Source organism: Miniopterus schreibersii, assembly GCF_964146895.1.
Source record: "Miniopterus schreibersii genome assembly, chromosome: 4".
NCBI classification, from domain to species: Eukaryota; Metazoa; Chordata; class Mammalia; order Chiroptera; family Miniopteridae; genus Miniopterus; species Miniopterus schreibersii.
This window is the reverse complement of record NC_138105.1, coordinates 28,458,317-28,472,019: the sequence shown is the minus strand read 5'-3', so window position 1 is coordinate 28,472,019 and position 13,703 is coordinate 28,458,317. Positions and strand designations below refer to the sequence as shown.

Below are 13,703 nucleotides of genomic sequence, written 5' to 3'. Positions count from 1 at the left end.
AGGGAGACCTCCCCCAAGCACCCAGTACATTAATCAGGCACAGTGCCATGCTCTTGGTCCCACTGATGCCCCAAGGGGCCTCTTCAGCAGCCAAATCCCCTTCTTAAGCCAGGCAGAGGAAGCATGGGGCAGACACTTTATATCTCACCCATGGCCCTGGTTCCATCCCAGAGGTGGTAGGGACACCAGACCATGTTGGCCAGCCCTCCCTATGGGCCCTCTCTAGCTAGGAAGAGGAGGAGGAACGGTCTAGAGGGTAAGGAACATCTGTGTACAGGCACCTGCTGTACAGGCCAGGGGTAAAGAAATCTGGCTCTAAGGCCAAGTCCCAAGTTCCAGCAGGTATCAGCTCTTTGACCTTGGGCAAGCTACTTGGCTCTCTGTGCTTCACCATCCTCAGCTACAAAATAGATTAATCAGTAGGACCTAGCTCAGGTGAAGAGGCCTAAGTGAAATAATGTGCTGTAAAGAACTTAGTATGTGGTGAATGCTCAGCAAGTGCTAGTTCATCCTGGACTCATTTCATCCACACCTGGCCAGAGACAGGGATGTTGGCTCCACTCCACAGAGGAGGCAACCAAGGCACTGAGGAAGCAATGGAGCTCTCTGCTTCTTCCCCCTGCACACCATTGCTCAGGCCTCTCCCGCTCCTGGAGCGGGAGAGAGGGTTGGGGAGTGAGGGGGGCTGCATCAGGCACGGCCTGAGGTGCCTACATGTACCTTGATGGAGGTGGCAGCAGCAGCAGCCATAGGGAAGTGTGGGGCCTGGGGTTGGAGTAGTGCCCCAGTCCAGGCTGAGTCAGCTGATCCTGCTTTTCTTCTGCTCATTCCACATCCTCGGCACAGGTATAAAGGAAGGAACACTCACATTTTTTTTAGGTCTTGCTATGTGCCAGATGAGTACAGAGCTGGGGTCTTTGATATCACATCCATTCCCACCAACTCCAAGAGGCTGGAGTTTTGCCTCCACATTACATTAAGTCCAAGATGATGCCACCAGGGTTGTACAGGAGACCGGCATACAGAAATCACGCCATTCCCCTCTCCTGGACCTCAAGTTGAAAAACTCCTGCCCACCACCCTTGCACTGTAACTGCAGCCTGTTTGCCCTTCACTGCAGTGAGTGAAGCTGAATCACTGGGTAACACCAATTTAGGATCACAAGGACTCTATTATACAACCAAACAGTTCCATGGAGCCTGAAGCTTCACTCCATTCATCTTTCCTTAAGTCTCTTGGCTTATGCTTAGGTTGTACAGTGCGCAACCTACACAACTGCACACAGCAACTGAGAACATCCTCAGAGCAGGAGTTTTTTTGGGCAGAGCTACTGAATCCACCTTCCTGAACTCTAAGACCTCAATCTCTTCCTCAAGCATTTCAGGCGTCCTACTTGTTAAACCATTCTTAACTGCCCCTAGTCTCCTCTGACTTCTGCCCCAATCTTTGGAATCAAATGCCTTAAAGAAGTGATCTACTTTGCAGGGCCCCAGGCTTCCCTCCAAGATCACTAATTCCAAGGTGTCCTGGGCTCCCCTCCTTCACCTCTCCTTGGTGTTGGGCGACCACGGTAATCTCCCTTGTGCTGTGGGAACACCACAAGGATTCTACTTCTCATCTTCTTCCTCCTGCATCAGAAACATGGTCTTTGCTCCCTCAAGCCATGACTGAGTCACTACCGAAACATCCTGCCTGCCCTGAGTCCAGTCCTGTGGATCTGTTTCTGTTCATCTCAGTGAGGCATGATAAAGCTCCCTTCCCAGAGTCAGGGCCCACCAGAGCCCGGCAGTGGTCAGACTTCCCCAAGGGCAAGAAAGCCTAGAGGGCTGTGGAAGGTAGCAGGAACCTTGTGCCTTTGGCTTCCACCTAAGCTTCCCCTGCTCTTGCCACCCCCAGCCTTAACCCAATCCTTGCCAGCTTATAAATAAGAGATGTCATCTTTTGTCCTATCCCTTCCCCTTCAGCCACAGGTGACAAACTCGTGGTCCACAACATTTTGTTTGGACTGCCATACTTTTTAAAAGTTTCAATTAGTTGCTGTCATTTAATAATTAACCAATTTCACTTAAGAATCCAGAATTCTAGTTTCTTTTGAAAAATCAGAAGATCCAACAACACAGGCCCACATTCCTACATAGTGACAACCAGCTAGAGCTACTCAGCTGTCCCCTTTCTGTGGGGCTTGCTCTCTGGTTTCTGTACTTTAACCCGCCCAATGGCCCTAGCCACTCATGTCAGCAGCCTGGCCTCTAAATCACGTATCTGCACGAGATGGTCCTGGGGGAAGGAACAAAAGCCCACAGATCTCGGCATGCAAACGAGGGCAGAGCAGGGCAAGCAGAGGCAGGCGGAGAGTAGCAGTTGGGAGTCATATCCTAGCCTCTCTCCATCACTGTTTATTGCTAGCAGCATCCCAGGCACCCTGTGTGTCCTGTCCTGACTTAAGCCTGCCTCTGGGGGTCGGGCTGCTGTAAACATGTAGCCTGCTGTCCACTGCTTCAGGCCACTCCACATCCTATTGGAGCTGGGCCCAGGGCCCGAGGCTTTGTCCAGGGCCTGAGTAGCAGTGTGGCCTGTAGATACAGGCCTCCTTACTGTCTAGCCAACTCAGCCAAATGTGCACCAGGGGGTAGCAGCCTTGTCACAGTCCAACATGATGTTGAGAACAGTGCACGGAGCCCCACCCACAGACAGGGCTGTACGAGCATCCACACGGTACTTCACAGTGTTCAGGCCTCCCTCCCGGTCCACCTTGAATTGCTCCTGGAAGGAAAGGGGAAGAAAGCATGTACTCAGGGCTTTGTGGGTGCCAGCTGTCTATTGATGCCCCATGACCTCATCAGAGGTCCTGTGACTCCACTGAAGAGAGAAGTGAAGCTGACAGCCTTGAAGGCTCGCCTACAGCTGCATGCCCCAGTAAGCAGGAGAGCAGGGGTTTTTCAGTTGACTAACATGGATCCTAGAAAAGAGGCTGTTTGAGGAATGGGGACTCCTGGGTTGCAAGTCTGCCTGGGATTCCAGCACCTTCAGCTGAGTCCTCCCCACCCAGCCTGCATGGGGTCGGTCATCTGACCTAGTGCCCAGGTGCCCACAGCAGCCACCAAGCAGGGCAGGGTATCCAAGCAAAATGCCATCAACTAAGCTGGGCCAAACAGGGGTGGACAGGGTCATTTGGACCCAAATAGAACTTGGTGAAATGCTTGGGCCTGTTGGTTCCCCATCCCCGCCTATCCATCCTTGATCAGGGGACCAGTCAGCACCTGTTTTTGAGCTGCAATGCGCTTCTGGTCCCTCTTCCGCCAGGCTGGGTCATGCAGGTGGCGAAATGTCTTGTATCCAGTTGTGATTCCCGAGGGGCGGAATAGCTAAAGAGGCCAAAGGAAGTTGGGTCAGGCCGCCCCTCCTGGAGTCCTGGCCCTCACCACTAGTCCTCTGGGGTCCCACCGCTTGCCACAGGCCACATTATGCAGAAAAGGTGTGATAAGCTGGGGGTAGGACTGGGATAAGAACCAGGGATGCCATCTCCAAGCTCCAGGAACTTATCTGAGGGCAGAGAAGGGAGCCTCAGGACAGCCACGATAGCTGAGGTGGTGGTGGGGGACCTGGGGGTGTTACCTGGAGCCCAGCTCCTTTGATGCGCCGGTAGAACTCATCGTCCTCACGGCCCCAGCCCCAGAAGCGGTTGGACATCCCGTTGCACTGACACAGAGACAGGGAGCATCACTTGCCATCCTCCCAGTGTGCTCTTCGGTCTCTTACCACTCGGGAGTACCCAGCCCCCTTTCCCCCTCCCCTGGCAGTTTGGAACAGACACCCATAAGCTTACAGTTGCCACAATCTCTGAGGAATTGGGGGGACAGTCAGCATATCCCAGTCCCTTTGTCCACTCTAATGGGGCCTTGACTTATGTGAGATGGTTTTTCCCCCCGTATCTGACTGGCAGGAGGGGACCTCTCTGGGTAGCTGGGCAGAAGCGCAAATTCCTGCTCATCCTTCCCATTTCTCCTGGGGTGGCTCAACCCTGGTCTCTTTCTCTGTGTGGGAAAGGAACAGTTGGGTTCTATGGCAGACACCAATTTCCGCCACCAGACTAGGGGCTTCATTTACATAAGGCTGGCTTTAGTCTTGTGAGGAATAGGAGACCAGGTCTAAGCTACTCAGTTCTTCCTCCCCACAACCCCAAGCCACAGTGACTCAGGGAAAGGCCCAGGACCCAAGTCAGGCCAATCAAGAGCCAGTGCAGTATAGCTCGGGGACTATCTGGCTGTTGGAGAAGGAGCTGCCTCTTCCAGTGGACTTGGGCCTAGACAGATACAGACTGCAGCTACAACCACCACCCTTCACCCTGAGTCTCTAGAAAGAAATCCTGCCTAAAGAAGGCAGAAATGAGTGATGAAAAGAGAAATGGTGCCCTGGTGACACTATCCGAGAGGCTGGGCAAGCCACACAGGAAGTCACACCCTCCTCTCAGCCCCACCCAGACTCTTCCATTTTGAGACTCAATGAACCCCACTTTTATGAAGCCAATTCTCACTGGCATTCTGTTGCTGTGGCTGAATCCTCCCTAACCAACCTGCTCAATCCTGCTCATCTTTCCTGTCTCTGGCTGCTCCTGGGTTCCCTGCTGGGCCCCAGAACTGCCGTTACTCCTGCCAGTGCCCCCACCCAGGTAGGCGCTCCCTGGCTCAGCAGAGAAGGCTGGCTGGGCCTCACCAGCTGGTAGTGCTGCTTGGAAAGCAGCAGGATGCCGCCGACATAGGTCTTGTAGTGATAGAGTGGGTGGAGCTCTGGGGCAGCCACATGGAAGGGCCCTGCCTCAGGGAAGCCATAGTCAAGCTCCTCGTTGAGAGGGAGCAGGTCAACGTCGTGCATGGCGATGTAGTCCGTGCTGTTGCTGCTCTCCAAGAAGCCCACATTGATGAGTGCCGCCCGGTTGAACCTGTACAGAACAGCCAAGGCTGGGCAGTGAGCTGGCTTTCCCCCACACTCTGCAGGAGAGCCTGTCTTCTACAACACCCACCCTGGGGCCTATGCTGCCATCCAGGCTGACACTGATTTTATTGTGGGGCTATCCAGCTGCACATCTGCTCCTCATTCTTCCCTCAAATGTTTACTAAGCACCTACTATGTGCCAGAAACTGTTGAGAGCACAGGAGATATAGCAGTGAGAAATCAAAGCCATACCCTCAAGGAGCTGATATTCTAATAATAGAAAACAAAAATAAACAAATAAGTAAATACTTAAAAAGCCAGACAATGGTAAGTGCTGTGGAGAAAAGTAAAATAGAAGGTCTAAGCATGAGGCAGTTGTTTTTAGACAGGTGGCCAGGGAAGGCCAGGATAACAGGGTGATGGGTGAGCAGAAACTTGAAGTACAGAGGGAATGAGCTCTATGGAAATCAGGGAAAGGGGGCTCTGAGCAGAGGGGAGAGTGCCTACCAAGGCCTGAGGCAGGGCAGACACCAACGTGGCCAGGCAGTGAGTGAGGGGAGTGCAGAGGAAGAGGTCAGAGGGTGATGGGCCCCTGACAGGCTTGAGCTTTGGCCCTGGATGAAATGGGGAGCCACTGGAGGGCTTAGAGCAGAGGCATGATGTGCTGTGACTTAGGGTACAACAGGATCACTCTAGTTGGGGTGTTGAGAAGAGACTGGAGGGCTGAGGTAAAAGCAGGGAGGGGAGTAGAGAGGCTATTACAATAATTTAGGCAAGAGATGATGGTGACTTAGCTCAGGGAGGCGGTGAAGACAGTGAGAAGTGGGCAGATTCCAGATGGATTCTGCTAATGGACTAGATATCTCATGTGAGGCAGAAAGAGTAGAGGATGATTTCACGGCTTTTTGGCCTGAGTAACTAGAAGCATGGAATTGCCATTTCCCAAAGGGGGAAGAGGCAGGGGGAGCAGGCCTGGGGCAGGAGGGAAATCAGGAATTCAGCTTTGATCAAGTTAAGTTCGAGGTGCCTGAGACCAGCAAATGAAGGGTTGTGCAGGTAGATGGATGTGCAGGAGAGAGGTCTGGGCTGGGAATACAACCTCAGGAGTCACCAGAGTAGAGATGAGACTTAATGCCCTGAGCCTGGATAAGATCCCCCAGGGAGGGACTGTAGCTAGCAAGGGGACACTCAGGAGCACTGAGACTGAGAGATCAGGGAGATGAAGCAGAATGTGTAAAGAAGATGGGGGGGGAGGAGAAAGGAGAAGAACCAGAGAGTGCTGTCCCAGAAGTCAGAGAGAGGTGTTTGAGGAAGGAAGTAATCCACTTGGCAAATACTGCCGGGAGGTCTACAGGATAAAGGATGATTAATACGGTTCACAGGTGATGTCAGTGAGAGATGTTTTAGTGTCATGATATGGGTAAACATCTGAGTGGAACAGGTTCAAGAGACAATGAGGGGAGAAACAGAAGGAGTTTTGTTATAAAGGGGAGCAGAGAAATGAGGTGATAGCTGTGGGTGATTTGCAATTTTGTATGCTGATACAAATACTCCAGGAAGGAAGAAAAACTTGATCGTGCAGGAGAGAAAAGGGCCCACAGCTGGAGTGATGTCCTTAAGTAGCAGGCGGGAAAGGGAGCCAGTGCCAGTGGAAGAGCTGGCCCCAGCAGAGCTGGGATAGGGCCTCAAAAGCGACTGTGCACAGAAGTGGGTACATGGGGCTAGGGGGTGGGGACTTGGGCAAGTTCTCCCCCAACTGGTTCTGTTTTCTCAAATAGAAAGCAGTTTGGGGAGGGTGGGCGAGGAGAGGGGAAAGGCAGCAGACTAGAGGAATTCAAGGCTTTCAGACAGGGCTGAGGAGCTTCCTGGGCCAAGGCTCATTGTCTCCAGTCACATTCAGCTGCCCAGGAGCAGGTGTGAATTAAGCAGTCAGGTTTTGTCCGGCAGAAGTTGTGCCAGGCAGAAAGGGGCAAGGGAGTTGAGGTATACACAGGGGAGTGATTTTAACGATAGACCATGGAATCCAAGTTAGGTCAGGGGAAAGTGAGAACAAGGAGGGTGGGCAATGAAAATTGGGAGCATCGGCAGGCTCTCTCTGGAGCACGCCCACACCTTTCTTCCCTCTCAGGTGTGCATCTTTATTTTTCTCTCCTAAACTCTAAGGGTTCCCATAAGACTGGCAGCCAGGGGAGCAACGGGCAGCAGCAGCTCGTCCCAGGCTTATACCCTGAACCTGTCTCTAAGGCCCCCTTTCCTCTGACTTTTCAGTGAGCTAAGAGCAGCCCCGCCTCAGCCCACTGCTGCCACTGTAACTTACTTCCCAGTGAGTCTACGCAGCCCCACGTGGCTCACTTCTTTCCTGTTTCTAGAGAGCCAAAGCAGAGCACCGCCTAGGCTCTCTCCTGTTGCTTCCTCTACCCTAATCCCTTCCTTTGTTTCACTGTCCCCTGCTTTAATAAAGGTATTCTAAAAATTAAAAAACTGGAGGGAAAGGTGGGGGTGAAGCATGGGATGCTTTGATTGTGATCATGGAAGAAAGCAGATTTTGGTAAGGGCAAGGATTTCAGAATAATGCCAGACTGTGAACAACTTTAAAGCCGTAATCTTGACCCTCCCTTTGCCTAATCCTCACAACCAATCCACTGGCAAGCCCTGTCTGTGCTTCCTCCATCCCTTCTATCATGCTGGCCAAGTCCTCATCATCTCAGACAACTGCAGTGACCACCCACAGCTCTCCCTGCTCCTCCTCCTGTCCTGGTATAATTTATTCCACATACAGCATAGCATCCACATTTTAAAATGGAAATCAGACCAGGGTTCTCCCCAGCCCCAAACTCTCCCCAAAGATTTATGTCACCCCCAGTGAGAAGGGTCCCACCTCGCACCCTCCTGCCACCGACCCAGGTGGTCCTTCACAGTTCTGAGGCCCACAGCATTGGGCTGCTGCCAGGAAAGGGAGCAGGCCCTGAAAGACCTGGGCAAGGTGAGGCCCCTGGAAACGGGGAGCAGGGTCAGGTGGTCCCTACCTGAAATGATCCACCTGGTTGAGCACGTAGATGTGATGTGGGATCTTCTTCTTGATCAGGAAGCGATGCATGTGGGGCACAAAGACCAGGAGCTCCTCGAAGCGTTCGCGGAAGGGCACCAGCACTGCCAGGCGGTGGGGGCCCCATGACGGATCTTCTTCCCAGTGCTCAGGGGGTGGCTCTGGGGGGCAGGCCCGTGGTGGACCTGGGGTCTCCTGCCCTTGTCCCCTGGCTGCCCAGGCCATTTCACCAGAGCAGCTGAGCTGCAGCCAGAGCAGGGAAAGGAAGCCCAGTAAGAGACAGGCAACGAAGAGGTGGAAGACGGAGCATTTCCGGGGGAGGCTGCTGGGAAGCAGCCTGGACCTGGGACAAGAGCAGGGATGGATCAGAAGGGCAGGGCTGGGCCAGGGCCCTGTAACAGACCCTTTCTCTGGCTTCCCCACAATTAAGGCACACATGAATGGTCTGCCCAAGCACCTGGAATTAGTGCAGAAGCAACTTTAATACTTTTGCTCATGCTATTACTGTGTGTCAGAATACTGCTTGCTATTCTAGGCCCAGCCCATGACCCCCACCTCTAACCACTTCCGGGTCACACAGCTGCCCATTCCTTGATGCTCTCTTATTTTCTGTGAATGAACCCTGGTCAGACCATAAGGGCAGGGATGAGGCTCTTTGTCTCTTGCACTTGCCCCTCCCAAGAACAGTGGCTCCTGTCCTGAGCTGATTGCAGGAGCCCAGACTTAAAAATCTTACCCTCTGCCTTTCACATCCTGCATGTTCACCACCAGCTGAAACTTTGGCTTCATTCTGCTTCTCACACCAGAAAGCTCCCCAAGACCTGAGCCTGTGCTGGCATCAGTCTCCAGTGAAAACCCCCAATGTTTACTTTGGGAAGATTGGGTCTGCCCCCAAACCAATGCAAGGCCCAAACCAACAGAGCAGTTCACTGAACAAATCTTAAAGCTTCAGTCCAGTAGGCAGCACATACGACAAAAGATGAGAGATGAATAAGGGAAAGAAAGATTGGGGCTGGGACCAGCACCCCGGCTCATTTCTGAAACTGGGAAGACAAATGGATATCTTAATCACTGTGGTAGTGCTGAGAGAGATTGCCCTTTAGGTTAAAAGTACAAAGAAACAAGTGGAATTCACCTGATTCTTTTGCCCCTCTCTCTGGAAGTTCCTGAGGATAGTGAAGGAGGAGCTCAGAAACCCAAGAAAAGGGAGGCTTCCTCTGCACTACTCCCCATGAAATAATCAGCAAAGCAACCTGCTTTATATATAACCTTTATGAGTCACCATGTAGCTACCAGGCTTATAGATTCTACTTCCTAAGTGCCCCTTGACCCTTCCTCACCCACTGCCTCTCTTTTGTTCAGGTCTCATTGGTCCTAGCCCAGCTTAGACCCTTTCAATCGCACAGATGGTCCTCTTTTGTTTACAAGAAAAAGACCAAATTCCTCGGCCTGACAGTCAAACTCCTCTGTGACCTGGCCCCATCTCCAGTTGCCCCCTACCACTCACCCAGTGCTACAGTTTGGGCAACTCTGAGCTTCTTCACTTACCATATTCCTTCCTGCTCCAGCCCTCACACAGCCTGCTGCTTCTGCCTGAAATGCCCTTCCTATTTTATCTGCCTGAAAGCCCCTCACTGATCCTTCAGGGCCAAACTCCAATGTCATGGCCTGCATTGCCCATCTCCCCACGTACACAAACTGAGATACATGCACCTTCTTCTGTGTTCTCATGGCATCTGGTATTTTACTCTTTGGAGCACTTAGAGGTCTGTAATCACCTGAGTCCCTGCTTCTCTTCCCCATAGGTAATCAGACTCCTGTCTGTAGCCCCAGCACAAGTCACACAGCAGAGGGCATGCTAAGTGAGTTACAGGAAGGTTTCAAGCAGTCAGGGCATGCTTTAAGTTATACACTTAGAGCCACACCAACTCCTGCCTCTCTCTAGTGGCACAACTGCCAACCGAGAAGCCAGCAGCCTGGAAGGCAGGTCCAGGTCCCACACACAGTAGAAAGAGATGGCTGGGTAGGACACCTTCACAGGGGGCTTCTGACTTACCCCCCATTGTCCTGTGGTGGGGGTTTCCGATGGGGAGGAGCAGAACCCAATCCTGCCAGTGGCCTGGGAAGGCTGGAGCCTCTACACATTCTCCCTCTGAGCTCTTTCTGAGGGTGGGGTGGAGACCAGGGAGATAGACATGGGGAGCCATCCCACCTTCAGGGGAAGAAGCAGTGACCATTACCCAGGGGTATGGCATGAATTGGGCATTCCATGCTCTTTCACATGCTGTTTCCTCAGACTAACTTTCCCTTCCCACCAGGATCACATCCCCATGGGCATTTTCATCCAGAGCTGGTAAAGGCCCAAACCATGAACTTAATTCAGAGCAGAATCCCAATTCCTCCAAACAGTAGATAATACCAGAACAGTTGCTCCTGATGCCACCTGGTGGCAAACTCCAGACCTGCAGTCCCATTGGCTCCCAGGCCCAGGCCACCCTGCTCTGAGGGGCAGACCAGATGAGGTTTTGTCTCCTTCCTCAATCTGTGCCCAAGGCTAGAAAAGAGAAGATTCAAACCCAGGCAGGCTGGCTCCACAGCCAGCACTCTTAATTGCTACATTAGCCTGCATCTGTTGCATGGATCTTTGTACTCGTGTGTCAAAAGCGAGAATAGACATCAGTAACTTTTTCTAGGAACAGTTATTTTCCAAAGGTTTATCAAAAGGGATCAGGAAATGGAAATTTTCCTCCATTGCCTTTCCTTTCTTCCCTCACACAAATCTAAGTGATACAAGGTTTGAATACTCAAATGCTCTGATTATAGCACCTCCAAATGACAAAGGTAACTAGAAGATACCTCCTCTATGCCAGGTAGTGTCAGGGATTTTACATGTTTTTCTCCTTTAATCTTCATATAGCCCTCTTCCTGGTTTCAGAGATGGAAAAGCTGAGGTCAGAAAGATTAAGTGATCTGTTTCGGGTCACATGGCTATTAAAGAGGATTCCTGCCCAGGGCTGACTCCACAGTTCGGTCTTTCTATTATATTCTTATCTTACTTCAACACCAACTCCGAAAAATCCCCAAAGGTAAAGAGTTTTACCCACTATATTCCAAAATCTTTTGCCACATGGTAGACTTAAAAGATCTAAAGGGAATGAGGTGTCATTCACTGGGTAAAGACTCACTACGTGTTCTAGGTGAGAAGGGTTTTGGGAGCACATCTCAAGACTGAAGTGCCCTCCCAAATGTAGACAACCCAAAAGCTCTTATCTCCCCAATTCTGCTTTAGCAGGAAACATCATTTGTTGAGATGTGGGCCAAGCCCATACATAATATATGGAGCAGACCCCATTCAAGTACAGCTGCACAGGAAATGAATTAGTGTTGTGTGAGGAGTGCCTACTACATGCCAGGCAGCAGCCAGCCAGGCAGAGCAGACAGAGCTTCTGTCTGGTGGATGGCCAGCAAAGAAAGGGGGAGCATGGAGGCGGCGGCGGGGGGGGGGGGGGGGGGGCGGGACGACGGGACACGGACACTGAGGCTACATGAATGTGATGGGGGAGGTGGAGACCAGAGAAACGGAATATAGACCCTCAGACCAGGGACAGACAGAAAGGCAGAGATCCACTGAGAGAGGTCAGCAAAGTCCGAGGCCAGCACGAAGATAGGCCAGTACAGAAACCCGGAGAAACCCGTAAGAGAAAACGACTTGCAGAGAGAAACAAAAACTCACAAAGGGAAGTCAACGGAGAAATACAGACCCACAGGTGACGGAGACCTGAAGAGTGACGTAGACTGGTAGAGACAGAGACCCACACAGAGGCAGGCACCCAAATACAGAGAGACCCAGTGACCCACAAGGAGAACCACAGACCCTCAGAGAGCCCCATAGAGACGAGACGCGACGGCCTCGGGCTCCTAGATTCCGCCTCGCGGCCCGGAAAAAGTCGGCAACCGGGAGGAGAGGGCCCGGGACCGCCGCCGCCGCTCACCTGCCGTCCTCCCAGGGCAACTGCGCCGCTTTCCTCCGGGAGGGGAACATCGTTGGGGGAGGCGGCGGCGGCGCATGGGGCTAGAGCTCCCAGCCGGGCGGGCCCGGCCTCCCCGGCCTACGCGGCACCTCCGCCTCCAGCCCCGCCCAGGCCCGTCGCCCAGCCCCTCGGTCCTGCGGTTCCACCGCTCCGGCGCGCCGTCTGCTCCCCATTGTTGCGGCGTCAAAGGTTCCGCGTGTTGAGGAACACGTGAGCACTACTACCATCTGGCGGCTAACTGCCCTCCCTCCGTAACATCCCGAGAAACTGAGGCCCCAGAAAGGGCTCAAGTCACTGGGCTGGGACTGGACTTAGACTTTCAAACCAGCGCCCTGGGGGTAATTTGCATTTTCTCCTCTTCCCAAGGGAAGGAGGGGAGAGTCTGGGCATCCCTGCTGTCAATTCAGGTGCATTCTTCCTCTGCAACAAGCTTGCCGGAACGCAAAGCCAAGCTCAGGGCTTAGTCTTGGGTTCAGTGTTAGCCCATGGAGTTTCAGCCAGGTACTAAAGACTGACTGTATTTGAAACTTGACTCTGCCAGTTCAGCTGTTTTGGGGCAAGACACAATCTCTTTGCATCTTGTCTGTTTCCTCACCTAAGTATATATATGGTGCCTACATGGTTGCTGTGAGGACTAAAGGAAAAAATACCTTTGGTACAGAGATGGAGACAATAGTCAACACTATATAAACGATAGCTATTATTCAGGAGAGGGGGTACTTTGGTGGAGTTGAGAACTGAAGAAGGGATTGTAAGGAGATTGAGTCCCAGTATCTGCTCTGTCACTGTGGGAATTGAGCTCCCCTTGGCCAGCTTCCCACATGGGAAAAGATAGTGTTAGTTATTAGACTTGATCTCCTCTGATCTTCTAGACAAATTTTAACTTTCCCAATAACTAGCTAACATCTATTGAGTTCTTACTATGTATAGTCATTGCTCTAAATTCTTTACTGCTGTTCTTATTCAATCCTTATGACTATAGTGCTTATTGTGCCAACTTTAAAGATGGGGGAACTGAGGCACAGAGGCAATTCATCATATAAGCCCAGGTAGTTTGGTAGCACAATCTATGGTCCCACCACTCTTCCAAGAGGACTTCACTACAGGTGGGAAATTAATCATTCCCAGCAGCCCCCTTTCTCCCTTAAGCCAAGCAGCATACAACCCTGTCCTGCTGAACTCTCCCAGGGCACTGCACCCTATACTAGAGCCTTAGCAAATCCAGCCTAGATTTGGCTAATGACAAAGGGTAGGCTGACTCCCTGCAGAGACCAGTCAGGCTAATGATGGAAGCAGGGAGGTGGGACTATGAACTGAAAAGCTCAAGCCCATTTAAAGGGGACAGCTAACTGTTCCACTAGTGTCAGATTTATCTCAAGAAACCAGATTTCACATTAAAAATCCAAATTAACTAAATTTAAACTGTGACATCTAGTCATGCTGATTATAAGTACCCTTGATATGATGGGATGAAAATGGCACTTTACTTCTGTGGTCTTCCTTTCAAAAACCCAGAACCCCAGCCCAATCATGAGAAAAACAGCAGACAAATCCCAACAGGGGGAAATTCTACAAAATACCTGACTAGTACTCCTGAAAATGTCAAGGTAATAAAAAACAAGGAAAGTATGAGAAACTGTCACAGGCCAGAGAAGCCAAAAGAGACAACTAAATCTAATGTGATATCATAGATG

At 51.7% G+C, this 13,703-nt stretch overlaps 1 protein-coding gene across 2 annotated transcripts; it reads right to left on the bottom strand.

Annotated features, from left to right (window-relative positions):
* Positions 1 to 850: 850 nt before the first annotated feature.
* On the bottom strand, positions 851 to 12,131 carry B4GALT7 (beta-1,4-galactosyltransferase 7). Of its 2 annotated transcripts, none has more exons than XM_081134577.1 (6): positions 11,971 to 12,130; positions 7,959 to 8,321; positions 4,714 to 4,939; positions 3,616 to 3,699; positions 3,261 to 3,365; positions 851 to 2,763 (listed from the first exon to the last, which is right to left on the bottom strand). In XM_081134577.1, the coding sequence occupies exons 1-6, from the start codon at positions 12,018 to 12,020 to the stop codon at positions 2,608 to 2,610; spliced, it is 984 nt and encodes a 327-aa protein (XP_080990703.1). In that variant the 5' UTR covers positions 12,021 to 12,130; the 3' UTR covers positions 851 to 2,607. The 2 variants fall into 2 exon arrangements, with proteins under 2 accessions (XP_080990703.1, XP_080990704.1); XM_081134578.1 differs by having other exon boundaries at positions 878 to 2,763; positions 7,959 to 8,221; positions 11,971 to 12,131.
* Positions 12,132 to 13,703: the final 1,572 nt, after the last annotated feature.

Coding starts and splice junctions, on each gene's coding strand:
- B4GALT7 (XM_081134577.1), bottom strand. CDS start 12,020: ATGTTCCCCTCCCGGAGGAAAGCGGCGCAGTTGCCCTGGGAGGACGGC. Junction 4,940..7,958: donor AACCAGGTGGATCATTTCAG/GTAGGGACCACC, acceptor TGTTCTGTACAG/GTTCAACCGGGCGGCACTCA. Junction 2,764..3,260: donor GCATTGCAGCTCAAAAACAG/GTGCTGACTGGT, acceptor CTTTCCTTCCAG/GAGCAATTCAAGGTGGACCG.